The sequence below is a fragment of the Indicator indicator genome, chromosome 10, assembly GCF_027791375.1.
Source record: "Indicator indicator isolate 239-I01 chromosome 10, UM_Iind_1.1, whole genome shotgun sequence".
In the NCBI taxonomy this organism is placed as follows: Eukaryota; Metazoa; Chordata; class Aves; order Piciformes; family Indicatoridae; genus Indicator; species Indicator indicator.
Window position 1 is genome coordinate 33061620 of NC_072019.1, and position 16644 is coordinate 33078263.

The 16644-nt window shown below is 43.6% G+C and overlaps 1 protein-coding gene across 1 annotated transcript in view; it reads right to left on the minus strand.

Moving 5' to 3' along the window:
• Window positions 1-16644, minus strand: part of DPYD (dihydropyrimidine dehydrogenase) — a 605351-nt gene that overhangs the window by 418282 nt on the left and 170425 nt on the right. The window contains exon 8 of the mRNA XM_054384577.1: window positions 12884-12971. Coding sequence (XP_054240552.1) covers window positions 12884-12971 — 88 coding nt within the window. The remainder of the gene's footprint in view (window positions 1-12883; window positions 12972-16644) is intronic.

Below are 16644 nucleotides of genomic sequence, written 5' to 3' on the forward strand. Positions count from 1 at the left end.
AGGGCAACAAGGCTGGAGAAGGGCCTGGAGCACCTGGGCTAGAGGAGGGGCTGAGGGAGCTGGGGGTGTTCAGGCTGGAGAAGAGGAGGCTGAGGGAGACCTCATTGCTCTCTCCAGCTCCCTGAAGGGAGGTTGGAGTGAGGAGGGGGCAGCCTCTGCTCCTTCCTGGCTAGAGACAGGAGCAGAGGAAATGGTTCCAAGCTGCCCCAGGGGAGGTTCAGGCTGGATGCTAGGAAATATTTCTCCCCATAGAGGGTTCTCAGCCATGGGAATGGTCTGCCCAGGGCAGTGCTGGAGTCCCCATCCCTGGAGGTGTTCCAGCAGCCTGTGGAGCTGGTGCTTAGGGACATGGTTTGTGTTGACCTTGCAGTGCTGGGTGGAGGGTTGGATTGGATGAGCTTGGAGGGCTCTTCCAACCAGATGAGTTCTGTGATTCTGAAATACATACTGGATGACACACACCCTCCCTACAAGGAAACAGAGATTGACTGATGTGAATGGGCATGCACCAGCCTACCAGCTGCATTCCAGATAGTTGTACATTCTTTGTCTGAGTGCTAACATGGAATTAAAAAGATGGCAGCATAATCAGTCCTTGTACATCCAGAAGATGAAAGTAACTGCATAGTGCAGTGGACTTTCAGAAACAACAGGCAAGCAAGCAGAGCTCTTTAGGTATAAAGCACTGAAGTCTGTAACAGAATATGAAAATGCAGTATCTACCATCACCATTTTGTTCAATATCATAAAATCATAGAATCATAGCATCAAAGAATCATAGAACCATTGAATCATTGAAATCGTAGAATGGGCTGGGCTGGAAGGGACCTCCAAAGCTCATCCAGTCTGACCTCCCTGCAGTCAGCAGGGACATCCCCAACTAGATCAGGCTGCCCAGGGCCTCATTGAGCTTCACCTTGAATATCTCCAAGGATGGATCCCCAACCACTTCCCTGGGCAACTTGTTCCAGTGTTCCATCACCCTCATGGTTCAGAACTTGTTCCTCACATCCAATCTAAATCTGCTCTGCTCTAGTTTGAAGCCATTGGCCCTCCTCCTGTCCCTGCAGGCCTTTGCAAACAGTCTCTCTCCAGCCTTCCTGTAGTCCCCTTCAGGTACTGGCAGGCTGCTATTAGGTCTCCCTGGAGCCTCCTCTTCTCCAGGCTGAACACCCCCAAGTGTTCCAAATCACTGATCATTTTTGTGGCCCTCCTCTGGACCCTCGCCATCACGCTTTCCTCCATCATTACGTTTTCTTACGTACTTCTCAAACATCAGAATGACCAAAAAAACTATGAATAAACTTCCCACGAGTGATAAATAATGTTAGCTTCATCTCCTGAGAGATTAAAAAACCAAACAAAGAAACAAAGACACAGCGAAAGAAAACCTACTTGTAAACCAATATGACTCAAACTGACTTTTGTCATTGTATTTATATGATCATTTCTTCAGGGAAACTGTCCAGTACCTTGGGAAGAGACAGCAGAGTGTTTTTGAAAATATGTGCAGCAGAGATTGTTATGCTGAGCAGTTTTTTGGTTGGAAAGATAAGTAAATAAAAGCATGGAAATCCATGTCCTTTCCAAGCAAATAACTTAAGGATGCCCATGGGCAGATTATTAGTATTTCTTAATATTTTTTTAACTGTCCTAGAACTATTAATAATAAAAAAGGTGGTTTGTGCATCTGAATTCTGAAATCTTTCAACAGCTTACTGCTTCTGATATGTATGAGGAATGTTCTGCCAACATGCAGAGCAGTCCTGAGGACTGTGGGACTGGGAGAGTAGCTTACTGCAGACACTAAGAGAAGGAAAAGATGCCTCAAGCACAACAATTCTTGGATGCCTCTACGTTGTTGGTCTGCAAGAAAGATGCTGCACTGGGAATAAAAGCAAGTTTAAATAGTAAAGGTTCTATTTAATGGGATATATAACAGATATTTATGATATATATAATATAATATAGTATAATATATAATATACTCTCTATATATACACTATAATATACTATACTATTCTATAATATAATATAAATATATGTATAATATATTAATATAATATATGTATGATATAATGAATAGAATTAAATAGACTATATAATATGTAACACAATATAGGATACATAATATATTATCTAATACATACATTTTATTATATTATCTATTATATGTTATGTAATATATTAAATTACACATTAAACATTCAATATTAAATATTCTATTTAAAATGTGTGGTGGGTTAGGCATCAGCCTAAAAGTGCCACAAAGTGGTGTTATAAATATATATCATTATCATCCATAAAGGTAATATATTGTTAGATATAATGACATATTAAAAATCAGCAGAAGATGGGGAATAACCTGAATATTGAGGAATAACATTTTTTATATCAGAACCCATTTATGGTGCAATTTCTTATATACTCTTTATCTATCTATCTATCTATCTATCTATCTATCTATCTATCTATCTATCTCCTTTCTATCTTTCTATCTACCTATCTATCCATCCATTGATTCATCTATATACCTATCTTTCTATCACATATCTTTCTATCTACCTATCTATCTATCTATCTATCTATCTATCTATCTATCTATCTATCTTTCTTTCTTTCTAGCTATTCTTTCTATCTATCTATCTTTCTATCTATCCATCTATCTATCTATCATCTATCTTTCTATCTATTCATTCTACCTTTCTATCTATCTTTCTATGTATCTATCCTTCTGTCTATCTATCATCTATCTATCATCTATCTTTCTATCTATTCTTTCTTTCTATCTATCTTTCTATCTATTCTTTCTATCTTTCACATCTATCATCTATCCATCTATCTATCCATCTATCTATCTATCTTTCTATTTATCTATTATCTATCTATCCATCTATCTATCATCTATTTTTCTATCTATCTATCATCTATCTATCTATCTATCTATCTATCTATCTATCTATCTATCCATCCATCTATCTATCTATACATTCTTTATGTTCTCTTCTCATGACACAAGTTAAAAGGAAGCAATGTGGTGTTACTGAAGAGTGCATTCATTCTCCAAGCTATGAGGCATAAGCTAAGGCCTTCCGGGAGGCAGACTTCAAGCAAGTCCAACACTTGCCTGCACAGCCTTGTATAGACCTGCCTCCTGGGGACCTCATGTCATGCATTGCAGCTCTATGTGCAGTTTTGTTCTTATTTTGCACTAAATTCTTGATGACTTTATTCTCATTGCACCTAACACCAACGTCTCACAGCTCTTCAAGGCAAAGTGGATTTGAATATTTTGCTTTGTCACAATAAAATGTAATTCCAAGTGTTCCACCTGACTCTGCACATAGTGATTTACCTCTTACTGTCTAAAGGTACTACTGCCTGCTGTCATCCTTCTCAAACTCCTGAGTGAAAGGCACTGTCTTTTCAAGACTCTCAGACAATGACAACCCTCATCTACAAGCATCAATAAAACCAATCCAGAAATTAAGGAGGGCACACACTTGTGGTGAGTATCCAGTTGATCACGTTTCCAACAACATCATTGTTTCCTCCTCTGACATCCAACATATTGGTTTTCTCCCTTGCTTGTTGTGTTTCATCTGGGCTTTAGGCTTCAGCTTCTCTGCAGCTAAACCTGCATCACACTTCACAGAATCATAGAGAATGATCTGGGTGGGAAGGGACCTCCAAAGGTCATCCAGTCCAAACCCTGATACAGTCAGCAGGGACATCCCCAACTAGATCAGGTTGCCCAGAGCCCTGTCCAGCCTCACCCTCAATATCTCCAGGGATGGGGCCCCAACCACCTCTCTAGGCAACCTGTTCCAGTGTTCCACCACCCTCATGGTGCAGAACTTATTCCTCACATCCAATCTCAATCTGCTCTGCTCTAGTTTGAAGCCATTGTCCCTCATCCTGTCCCTGCAGGCCTTTGCAAACAGTCTCTCTCCAGCCTTCTTGTAGCCCCCTTCAGGTACTGGCAGGTTGCTCTTAGGTCTCCCTGGAGCCTCCTCTTCTCCAGGCTGAACACCCCCAGCTCCCTCAGCCTGTCCTCGTAGCAGAGCTGCTCCAACCCCCCTGATCAGTTTTGTTGCTCTCCTCTGGACCTGCTCCATCAGGTCCATGTCCTTCCTGTGTTGAAGGCTCCAGAGCAATACTGCAGGTGAGGTCTCCCCAGAGCAGAGCAGAGCACAGTGGCAGAATCACCTCTCTGGCTCTGCTGGCCACGCTGCTTTGGCTGCAGCCCAGGCTGCCATTGGCCTTCTGGGCTGCAAGCTCACACTGCCCGCTCCTGTCCAGCTTCTCGTCCCAAGTGTCAAAATACTTATGGAATTATAAAATAATGCAAAGGAACAGAAAAAACAAAGCTCCAAAATTAGAGCTTAGAAGATGTTAAGATCCTAAGGCTGCACAATGGTTGCTAAAGTTCTTTCTATTTTACATTACTTGCTGAGACAAAGAGGTCTTCGCAAAAAAGGCCTAAAAGCATAATTTTAGAGAAAATCTTAAAAGAAAAGAAACAGAAAAGAATTCTGAGAAACCACCAGCAACCAAGAGATGAATCTAAATCCTGGATATGCTTTCAAAGGGTTCTGCCTCTAAACTTTTCCCTCTGGAGGTGCTAAGTGAAACAGCAAGCGAAGGGAAAAAGCCAAATCAGAAATACAAGGTAAACCAAAAAAACCCCAAACAAACAAACAAACAAACCAAAACCAACAAAACAAAATAAAAAAGCAAAAACCAAACCAAAAAACCAGAGCAGCACACAAATAAAAGTGTCTCCACAACCTGAAATGAGAACTATTTTGAATGTGACATATTTCTTCCATCAGTCTCTGTCCTGGCCATGGGCCTGCAGGGCCCCATATGCAGATTTCATGTCCTCCAAATTTAGTTTATGAATCAGGAGCACCATGTACAAATTTTTTTTTAAGTTCCCCCTTCCTCCCCCCCCCCCCCCCCCAGCAGAAGCAAAATGAACATCTGTTCAGTTTTTGCCATGTAGGTTTATATCTGGGTGGGTGGGTGTGAACAGAGCTCTTGATGTGTAATATTCTTCCCATCTGCACACCAGGTGGCACTGCATAGTTAATCAGAAGATAATAACAGGCATGAGGAGATTACTTACTTTTGGGGGGGGGGAAGAGACAGTAAATCAATCTCACTGGGGTCCTTTAAAAACAAGGTGCATCAGTGCTTGGACTTCTAAGGCTCATTCATTTACTTTTTTGATTTTTTTTTTTTTGGTGTGTAATTTCATCCCAATCACTGGAATCATCTGATCATATTTATTGTTTGAATGCTATGTTAATTACCTATGAATGACTGCAATTATCATAAAGGTTCTTCCCACAGGGGATTTCTTTTTTCTCTTCCTTTTTTTTTCCCTTTTTTTTATGTACAGTTTTATCCCTTGCAAGCAGGAGATACAATTTGGGATACCTCCAAACAACAATCTGCTTTGGTTTAGTCTGTATCCTCACCCAACCTACTGTTTTGCACTCTTTAACAGAACCTCTGAACACCCTAATACAACAAAACTGATTTTGTAGCCATTCAGCATCACAAGATGGAGGAATAAACAAGAAAGCTTCATTACTAGCTGCATTTGCCCTTTCATGAGAAATTAACTGATTAGTTAGTGCTGCAAGTTTAAGCCTAGGGTCTTAAAGGGTCTAAGTAATTTTGGGAAGGGAGGGTTATGGTTTTTAAAAACATTTTATCACATAAAACCATCTTTGGAGATGTCTTTTTATCTGATTTTTATAGGGAGAGAATGGAGTAGTTATATAAATGTTGTGATAATTACACAGAGTAAGGACAGAGGTCTGAGTGAAAGCCTGCAGCAAACATGTTCCTGGTGGCAGCCTTTCCTTATATTTGCCTGAATGTCACATGGAACATCCTTAAATTATTCCAGTCCTGAAGTCACTGGCTTTCAATCAATTAAACAGTTCTAATAATACAAAGTAGTTTTGTATTTTCCCTTTCAAAAAGAATATAGAATGCTTTGTGGAGTCTTGTGCCACAGAACCATAGAACTGGAGAGCACCCCTGTGGAAAAGGACCTGGGAGTGCTGGTGGACAAGTTCTGCATGGGACAGCAATGTGCCCTGGTGGGTGGGTGTCAAGTGGGTGGGGCCAGGCTCTTTTGGGTGGTTCACAGTGATAAGCCAGGGAATAATGGGGTCAAACTTGAACAGAGAAGATTTCACCTCAACATGAGGAGAAACTTCTTTATAGTGAGGGTGACAGAGCCCTGGAGCAGGCTGCCCAGGGGGGTTGTGGAGTCTCCTCTGAAGACTTTCCAAACCCACCCAGATGCACTCCTGCGCAGACTACCCTAAGTGATCCTGCTCTGGCAGTGGGGTTGGACCTGGTGATCTCTGGAGTACCCTTCCAACCTCTGAGATACTGTCATACCATGATACTGGTGGCCAAGAAGGCCAATGGGATCCTGGGGTACATTCAGAGGAGTGTGTCCAGCAGAGCCAGGGAGGTTCTCCTCCCCATCTTCTCTGCCCTGCTGAGACCTCACCTGCAATATTGCATCCAATTCTGGGCTCCCCAGTTCAAGAGGGACAGGGATCTGCTGGAGAGAGTCCAAGGGAGGGCTACAAGGATGCTGAAGGGTCTGGAGCACTGCCTGGTGAGGAGAGGCTGAGAGCCCTGGGGCTGTTTAGTCTGGAAAGGAGAGGATTGAGAGGGGATCTGAATAATGTCTATCAATATTTGAGGGGCGGGTGTCAAGTGGAGGGGGCCAGGCTCTTTTGGGTGGTGCACAGTGATAAGACAAGGAACAATGGGTTCAAACTTGAACAGAGAATATTTCAGCACAACATGTGGAGAAACTTCTTTCCAGTGAAGGTGACAGAGCCCTGGAGCAGGCTGCCCACAGGGGTTGTGGAGTCTCCTTCTCTGGAGACTTTCCAAACCCACCTGGATGCATTCCTGTGTGGACTACCCTAAGTGATCCTGCTCTGGCAGGGGGGTTGGACCTGATGATCTCTTTAGGTCCTTTCCAACCTCTGATATCCTGTGACTATGACTGTGACTGTATGTTTTATTAGCAAGATTTTCAAACTGGCTTCTCAGCTCAGTCACCAATCCTCCACAAATATTTCTTATCAGAAAGCAGAGCTGCTTCTAGGTAAAATATATTGAGTGCAATCTATCAAATCTGGAAAGGAGGTAGAGATTAGTTTTAAAACTTTCAAATTCATTTGGGAGATGTAATTCCTATGCACTAATGCCTGTGAATAACAAAATGAAACCTGGAGATCTGCAACTGGAAGATAAATTAAACTTGTAAATGAAAATTGTAAGGACTCTTAATGCTGCACCCCTAGTTCTTAAACAGCATTTTTAATCACTTATTGAAATAAAATGGATTATGACTAGGAATTGCATTGGACTAAATGACAAGGAAGAGAGAACTAAAAAATATAGTAGAGACTCCCATAAAGTATTTTCCTGGCTGCTGCATTTTGCTCTCAAGTAAACATTCTCATGTTTGCTGTTGCCTGTAATTTTGTTGCATGAAACTCAGAGTCATGGACTAGCCTTTTCTCTTTAAGTTAGCTGTGTTCTGAAATCAGGACTGCTGGAGAAGAACAGAAGGGTCTATCTCTTGGGTCTCTGTATGCAAAGCACAAGATACATCCTCTGCCAGATGTTGCAAAATCTTTGTAGAGAGGAAACTGAAAGGACATGAGAGGAAATGCTGGACAGGCAAGAGGCAATTCACATATTAATCCTCTAGCAATAAACAGAAGTACAGCATTAAGAAATAGATGCATGAAACAGTTCAGATAAGGAGACTGGAGGAAAGAACTACCAAAAGCAAAATAGGTAACAGGCAATGCTGTGACACAGATTTCCCTACTGTTTGTTCTGGGCTACTGCTATGAGAGGGCAGTGTTGACTTCCAGGATGCCATTGTCCAGACTGATGGCTTTCCAAATCACTATCAAAGCTTCTCCTCTCATCTAGTCACTGCTAGTTCCATGCATGTCTTTAGAACCCCTAATTCCACCTTGGTCTCTACAACATTACACACAGCCACAGCCTAAGTGGGAAAGGTAAGAAGGTGCAAAATAAACCAATATGGAGGAAAAACAAACCAGTATAGAAGTTGCCAGAAGCAACATCTAGGATTACATCTCCTGGCCATCTGCTCATATTCAGCTCCAGTCCAAGGTGGTCTCTTGAGCTTTAAACAGTGACTTAAATGTACCAGGTCTACTGACCAGAGATAAACCATCATAGCCTCAAGGCTAAGCATCTTTATTTATTATTATTGTTATTATTAATAATAGTTATAATGGTAATTTTAGAGTAACACTCTCAACCTGTATCCCTTAGTGGACCTCTTAGGAATTCCTTACCCTTTCAGGTGTGAAACATAGCAAATATGTTGACTAGAGCACACTTCTAACATCTTCCCAAATAGCTCTCTCACAAAAGCCTTTTCTGTGTTCTTCACTATGGTCACTTGCTAGAAGTGATCAAATTTCAGCCTCCTGTGCTTCCCTTTCCATAGCCCAGGCTGAGGAGTGTGCTTTTCCTGCCTCATCCAACATTCCCACAATGCAGCAGATCTTCCCTGATGGCTGTATGGAAAACAGCTTTCGAAGTTCCCTTTGCATCTCCACCTGCCTTCACGTAGCTGGCTAGTGACAAGCACTCCTCCATTTCATGAGTCACACCATGGACTTGCACAATTCTAACTGACTTCATAAGCTGACTGCCAGCTCATTTGAAAATGTAGTCTTCCAAAATCCCACTGCTATTAAAAAGTCTTCTCACAAGTGTATTTTCTGGTCCCATCAGGGATTTCATCTTCTTTTACACAACCACTCACTTTTTGGTTTGTTTTTTTTTTTTTTTTTTCACTAATAGGGTGTGGTAGGTTGAAATTACCCCCCAGCTAAAGTAGGAGAGAATTACCCCCAAAATAAAAATTGTCAGGCCAACTCAGTTTGGGATGGAAGCAAATGAAACTCTGTTTACAAGCAAACTACAATCTAGAAATATGAAATGCAATGAATATGTACAAAATAGACATCATGTGTACAATATAGAGAGATATTTACAATTTATAAACAACACAGAAACTCCACAGAATCCCCTGGACAGATCAAGGGGGACCACTTGCCTCCTCCCCCACTCCCTCCCTCCTTCCTCTTACCTCACACAGCAGCCCAAACAGAGATCCCCTGGCAAGGCCATGGAAGAGAAAGAGGGAGAAGTTGCAAGCAGAAGTGACAGAAGAAGAGAAGACAGAGAACTGTTTTTGCCTCTGCTCTATATGCCATTAGCAATCCAATGAATTCTACAGACCTTATCAATGGCAATTTATCTTACTTTCAGTCTTTGCAGTCATGATCTAAGTTAAAGTTCCCCCTTCTAACTGTAACATAGGGAAATCTGAAAACTACCTTGTTTATTTTCCATCAAGGCATCAAGATTCATTCAGGAGCAAATTACAACAACTTTATAAAAGAAAAACCTTCTCTAATTATTTTCTCTCCATGATTCAGAGTAACACTCAAATGCCACTTTCCATCCAATGTATTTTGTTCAGCAGGCAAAACATACAAAAAGAAAAACACTACAGAAACACGACAGAAAAAACTGCTGCTGTTGAGGATCTGCAAATGCTCATTGCTGGTGGATGAGAAGCTCAACAGGAGCCAGCAGTGAGCACTTGCAGCCCAGAGAGCCAAGCAGAGCCTGGGCTGCAGCAAGAGAAGTGTGGCCAGCAGGGCCAGGGAGGGGATTCTCCCCCTCTGCTCCACTCTGCTGAGACCACACCTGGAGCTCTGGGTCCAGTTCCGGAGCTTCTGTTACAGGAAGGATTTGGAGGTGCTGGAAGGTGTCCAGAGAAGGGCCATGAGGGTGAGCAGAGGGCTGGAGCTGCTCTGCTATGAGGACTGACTGAGAGAGTTGGGGTTGTTCAATCTGGAGAAGGGAAGGCTCTGAGGAGACCTTCTTGTGGCCTTCCAGTATCTGAAGAAGGCTACCAGAAAGCTGGGGAGGGACTTTTGAGGGTGTCAGGGAGTGACAAGGACTGGGGGGAATGGAGCAAAACTGAAAATGGGAAGATTCAGATTGGATGTTAGGAAGAAGTTCTTCCCCATGAGGGTGGTGAGACACTGGCACAGGTTGCCCAGGGAGGTGGTGGAAGCCTCATCCCTGGAGGTTTTTGCAGCCAGGCTGGATGTGGCTGTGAGCAACCTGCTGTAGTGTGAGGTGTCCCTGGTCATGGCAGGGGGGGTTTGGAACTGGATGATCCTTGAGGTCCCTTCTAACCCTGACAATTCTATGATTGCATTAATAGAGCAAACCCTAAAAATCTGTAGCCCTTGGTCTGTCTTCCATCTTTTCCCACCTGTATGCAAGGACACATTAATGTCTAGTTTCTCACAAAGGAGATGAGAGGCAGACATGAGGGTAATAGAGAGGGATCAGCTTCATCATGAATGCAAGGTAGCCTCCAGTACCAAAACTTTATAGGAACACATAATCCTTCATTAGCATTGATAGCCTCTGTTTCCTAATACAATCAGTGAACATGTGGTCTACAGCAGAAATATGCTTCAAATACCTTCTCCTGTTTATTCAAATGCTGGCTGTGTGCCTTTCCCTAGCATCTGTATGGCACAACCCTCTCCACACAGAGCTCCAACCGAAAACATTTTATACCGAGGTAACTTTATTAAGGTCAGAAAGTAAAACTGAGCAAATGAAGGTCACACACACAAAGCAAACCTTCCAGTCCTGTGTGCAGCACTCGGTGGTCACTTTTGCTAACCTTCAGCTGAGCTGCTGATGTGAATTTCTGAGTCAGAACTGCAGAGGAACCATGCTGAGATTCCAAAGGCGACTGATCATTTTTTTCCCCTTATTTATGAATTAATCCCCTCTTTTTTTTTTTTTTTTGGTGGGTGGGGTTTTTTTTTTGTTTACTTGGTTGTTTTTTTGTTTTGGTTTTGGTTTTGGTTTTTATGTTTGGGGGGGTGAGATTTCAGAAAGCAGTTTGTAGACAGAGAGGAAGACAATAAAGGAGGTAAGTCAGACCATTGTCTTGTACACACTGACATCCAAAGAGGACGCATCGGAATTCCCGTGCCTGTGAAGTCTCTAATAATGTGAGGCTTTAGGACTAGATAAATCACAGCACTCTGTATTATAATCACACCACAGAATAGACCTGCAAAAGCTTATTATAGTGCACAACCAGATGGTAAACAACAGTTGTCGCTGCGCGAGGAATTACATCTCTGTAATCAATAATAGGAAGGAGGAACAGTTGGACAACTTGTTTCCTATTATGTTCACTTAGGCAACGTCGAGATCAATAAAGAGCATTAAGCCTCATATCAACTGTAGAAGATGCCTGCTCGAAATGCCTATCATCTGGTAGTGATGGGTCCAGCTGTACTTCAAAATACTTGTAAATGGATAACAATTCTCCTCTAACACTAGAAAGAAGCAGCGATTCAGATAGCAGGCAGGTGCAGGACTTCTTTAGCATATGAAAGAAGACAGACCTGTGATGCCAGGTTTAGTATGAGTCAAAGTCAGCTTATTTTGTTAACCCATCCCATAATTACATTTCACTACAGCCTAGCTGAGGGAGGTTACATCCTTTCTGTGGAGGAAAAGGGGAAAAAAAAAAGCAAGCACCCAAGCATGGTATCACTGGCTCGCACACAGAGGCAGTAATTATGTGGAGATAGGAAGCTGGTGGCAAAAAAAAAAAAAAAATGGAAAATGGAACTTGTGTTGTTATCACCATGGGCCAATATGGCAATTAATTGCAAGGAAGTTTTCCCATTCATCCCTTTTTTAACTACACAAACAAGCAATAAATCAACCACTTCAGCTACAGCCTCATCTTACTTAAAAGACCTGTTGTGTAAGTGTGAGAAGTTTAGCAAGTAGCTGTTCTAAGACAGCCAGCTTTAGCTTCCTGGGTTTCCAAACTTTTCCCCATGTTCCATACTTTCACAAGGCAGCTGTCTCATATCATGCTATTAACATAGACACAAGTCCCAGGCTAATCTTAGATGTTTGCTGAACGTCAAGGTGCTAAGCTGTAGGACAGTTGTTGCAGCCACTGTTCTGAGGGCAGCTGCTGGATGTGTGCAGAGTGCAGCATTCCTTAGCTGACCAATTCTTTAGCTGCCTAGAGCCAAACAATCACATTCCATGGGTGCCAAGAACAACAGCCTCACCTTGGCACCCTGGGATTGGACCAGGCTGCAGAAGCCACCTCCTTGGCATGCTGGCATTGGGAAAAGATTTTAGCTGATAGATGTGGTTGGGTTTTACTGGTTAAGGGATTGATAACAAAGAGTATAAAACCCAACCACTCTGAGCAACAATTACTGGGGTTAGGGACTTAGGTTAGGAACAGACAGGGGGGCTAGGGGCTTCTGTTAGCTGCATCTTCTGGCTAGGGCTTTGGTGTAGGGATGCTGCTAGGGATATGCTCAGGACTTCTGTGAGCTGCTTCACCTGATAAGGGCTTCCAGGACTACTTCTGTAAGTGGGACTCTGAGACTCTGTAATGCTGAGGATTCTACAATGCAGCAATAAAGGACTTCTGGGAAGACTTCTGAGCTTCTCTGCTCTCTGCCTTTCTGGAATCTTGTTGCTATACAGCAACAGGGTTTGTGCCTTCACACCCAATGTTTGTGCCTTCGTCACCCAATGGCCCCCAAACTGCAAAGCACAACAGCTGCTGCCCAACGTGAATGGACAGTTGACCCTTTTGAGAGAACCACACAAGACTACAAAGGCTGAGTCACTCACTCCTTACCCAATGGCTCCCAAATCAGCAGAAGAACAACAGACACTGAGCATTTCTTACCTATTCCAATGAAGACTGCCTTATAGCCATCATCTTTCAAGGTACGGAGCGTCATTCCATCTATGGCAAGGCCTTTATTAAAATGTATCTGAAAAGAAGTAAAGATCACTTGCTTTTCAAGGGATAATGTGAAAAATAACTTCTGTTGTGTCATCTTCTAGTGTCAAGCAAAGCAAATCTTTCCCACCCCCACGCCCCCCCAACCCCCCAGCTCTTAAAACAGGCTCTGATTTAAGGGAGTGATCCGAAACTGGATATGGGCATAAGGTACCTTCAGGTCATCCCCAGATGGGGGTCACCACAAGCTAGCTTGGCTTCTGCTGCAAACTAAAGAGTTAAAGCAAGCTGAACAAACAAACCAAGCCTGCCTACAGAAGACAATACTGAAGTAAAGATTAAAATGGCAGTTTTCTGCTAGGAGCAAATCACTTTCTTCAGTGCTGGCTACAAAAGGTTGTATTCCCATGTGAAAACCAGAATGTCAGAAACACAGTGTGGAAGAAAGAACAGCTCACTCAGCACAGCAACCAAGGCATCAACATTTCAGGTTATTGCAGAGACACTAGTGCAAGCATCAGCCTCTCACAGAGAAATGAATGAAAGACATGACACTGTTCTGTACGAGCAGGGGTGCTGAACACAAAAACAAGCAATGTTTTCCTGCACAGCGTCAGGCACTTGGTCGGCCTCCAATCTCACAAAAAGCAATGCCAGTCCCAAAGGAAGGTTGGTTTTGCTTTCTGCTGCTCAGAACTCACTGCCTGAGTTTTGCACTAGGAGCAGCAGGAAGAGCATCTACAGGCCAAAAACCCTCAGTGAAGCCAGTGGCATTTTTGTGGAGTCAGAAAACCTGCCTGCAAAAGAATGGGCCAGAGAGGTCAACTGTATGAGCTCCAACAAGGCCAAGTGCCAGGTCCTGCACCTGGGCCACAACAACCCCATGCAGTGCTACAAGCTTGGGGAAGAGTAGCTGGAGAGCTGCGTGGGGGAAAAGGACCTGGGGGTGCTGATGGACAGGAGGAGGAAGAGGAGCCAGCAGTGTGCCCAGGTGGCCAAGAGGGCCAGCAGCATCCTGGCCTGGATTAGAAGCAGAGTGGGCAGCAGGAGCAGGGAGGGGATCTGTGCTCTGTGCTCAGCCTTGCTGAGGCCACACCTCCAGTGCTGCGCTCAGTGCTGGGCACCGCAGCACAGGAAGGACACCAAGGAGCTGGAGGGGGACAGAGAAGGGAGACTGAGCTGGTGAGGGGCTGCAGAACAAGGCTGTGAGGAGAGGCTGAGGGAGCTGGGGCTGGTTAGTCTGCAAAAGAGGAGGCTGAGGGGAGACCTCCTGGCTCTCTACAACCACCTGAAAGGAGGATGCAGAGGTAGGCACTGGGCTCTTCTCACAAGTACCCAATGACAGAACGAGAGGGAATGGCCTCAGGCTGTGCCAGGGGAGGCTTAGGCTGGACAATAGGAAACATTTTTTCATGGAAAGGGTTGTGAGGCACTGGAACAGCTGCCCAGGGAGGTGTTGGAGTCACCATCCCTGGAGGTGTCTAACAGCCATCTGGATGTGGTGCCTGGGGACATGGTGCAGGGACAGGCTGGGTGCAGTGTGCAGAGAGGCTGGGCTGGGTGGGCTCGGAGGACCTTTCCTGCCTGGATGGTTCTGTGATTCTGAATTCTATGCAAATTATCATGTGCCCTACTTGTTCATAATGAAGCAGACTGTTCAGTGTGGTGAACTAACAAAGGTTTTAAAAGTTATGAATGAGACCAGTTGTTATTTAAACTTTCAGTTGTTAATCCTAATTTAGACAAGCAATAATAGCTAGAGGGCAGTGGCTGGTATGCACTCACTGAAAGAAATCACTGCAATAAAAATGCACCTGTGACTTCCACTTGCTTCAGCTCACCTACTATTCACTTCTAAAAGCAAAAGCTGCAAGTTTTTCAAGGACTTCCACCAGCAGTCCTGCTCTGAGCAGGAGTAGGTGGAGCAACTACAGTTGTTATAAGGGTGAGATGAAGAGTGCAAGGCCAGGCTGCATGTGGATCTCAGCAAACTGATCTGCCCATGGCAGGAGGGTTGGAACTCCTTGAGGTCCCTTCCAACCCTGATAATTCTATGTTGGGCAAACCAAGCACAGCAGTCTTCTGCAACTGAAGGCCACACACCCTTTGCTCATCTCTCCTAACCCCAAGGATTTTGAGTGAAGAAAGCATGCATGATTCCTCTTCCTGTATCTTGTACTTCTTGACACGTGTATGTGTTCTCCTCCCCCTCTACTCTGCCCTGCTGAGACCTCACCTGCAATATTGCATCCAGTTCTGGGCTCCCCAGTTCAAGAGGGACAGGGATCTGCTGGAGAGAGTCCAAGGGAGGGCTACAAGGATGCTGAAGGGACTGCAGCACTGCCTGGTGAGGAGAGGCTGAGAGCCCTGGGGCTGTGCAGTCTGGAGATGGGAAGGCTGAGAGGGGATCTGATCAATATTAATAAACAGCTGAGGGCTGGGTGTCAAAAGGGAGCAGACACGCTCTGCTTAGTTGCACCTTGTGATAGGACAATGGGCAATGGATATAAACTCCAGCACAGGAGGTTCCACCTCAGCATGAGGAGGAACTTCTTCACTGTGAGGTTCAAAGTGAGAGGAACAGGCTGCCCAGAGAGGTTGTGGAGTCTCCTTCTCTGGAGCCTTTGCAGCCCTGTCTGGATGTGTTCCTGTGTGACCTGTGCTGGATTCTCTGGTCCTGCTCTGGCAGGGGGGTTGGTCTGGAAGATCTCCAGAGGTCCCTTCCAACCCCTAACATCCTGTGATCCTCTGTGATCCCCTGTGATCCTGTGTGTTTTTATCTCCATGCTCCTGACCCTCTGCACTTGAGTGTTTTCCTCCAGTGTTTGTTGTATCTCTTGTGAACTGACTTTACAAAAGGCCAGGCTCTATTCCCTAAGTACTATACTTTGTGATCTCAACACTTAAGTCTTCCTGTCATTGTATACCTTGTTCGTTATTGAGATTCCATTTCCTATATTTTTCCTATTGGTGGAAGAAAAAAGAAAAAAGCAGATGTAAATACTTAAAACAGATGTGCAATACTTAAAACACCAAACTTCTTCTTGTTGTTGTTGTCTCTGGAGATTTACTATAAATTTTATCAGATTTACTATAAATGTTATTATTTATTTTTTAATTTATTGTTTTAGATTCTATTTCATATATTTTTCCTATTGGTGAAAAAAAAAAAAGCAGATGTAAATACTTAAAACAGATGTACAATACTTAAAACACCAGACTTGTTGTTGTTGTTGTCTCTGGAGATGTACTATAAATTGTATCAGAAGTGCCAAAGCCATGTACAGTTGTAATCCTTTCTAGAACACGCCCTCCATCCTCACTGGCAACAAAATACATTCCACAAATTGTCATTACATTATCTTTTCTTTTTTTATTTTTTTTTTTAATTTTTCTTTTATCCTACTGTGTATATATGCTGTGAAAACCTGAGGAAGGAATTTAAATAGCAAGACTATTTTGCGTGGGGACTCATAACACTCCTAGGGCCCAGCTCCATAATCCTTACTCAGCTGACTAATTCTCACTAATTTCAGTAGAATTACTTGAACAAACAGCACTACTGAGTGTTTACACGACAGAGCACCCTCCATCACTGATTTGAGATGCTTTGAGTAAACACCACAAGCATTTCCAGCTCAGAGAGGTATTTAGCTCACCAGCTTGCCAAAGGGTCAATCACACACCACCAGCAGAGCTTGGAA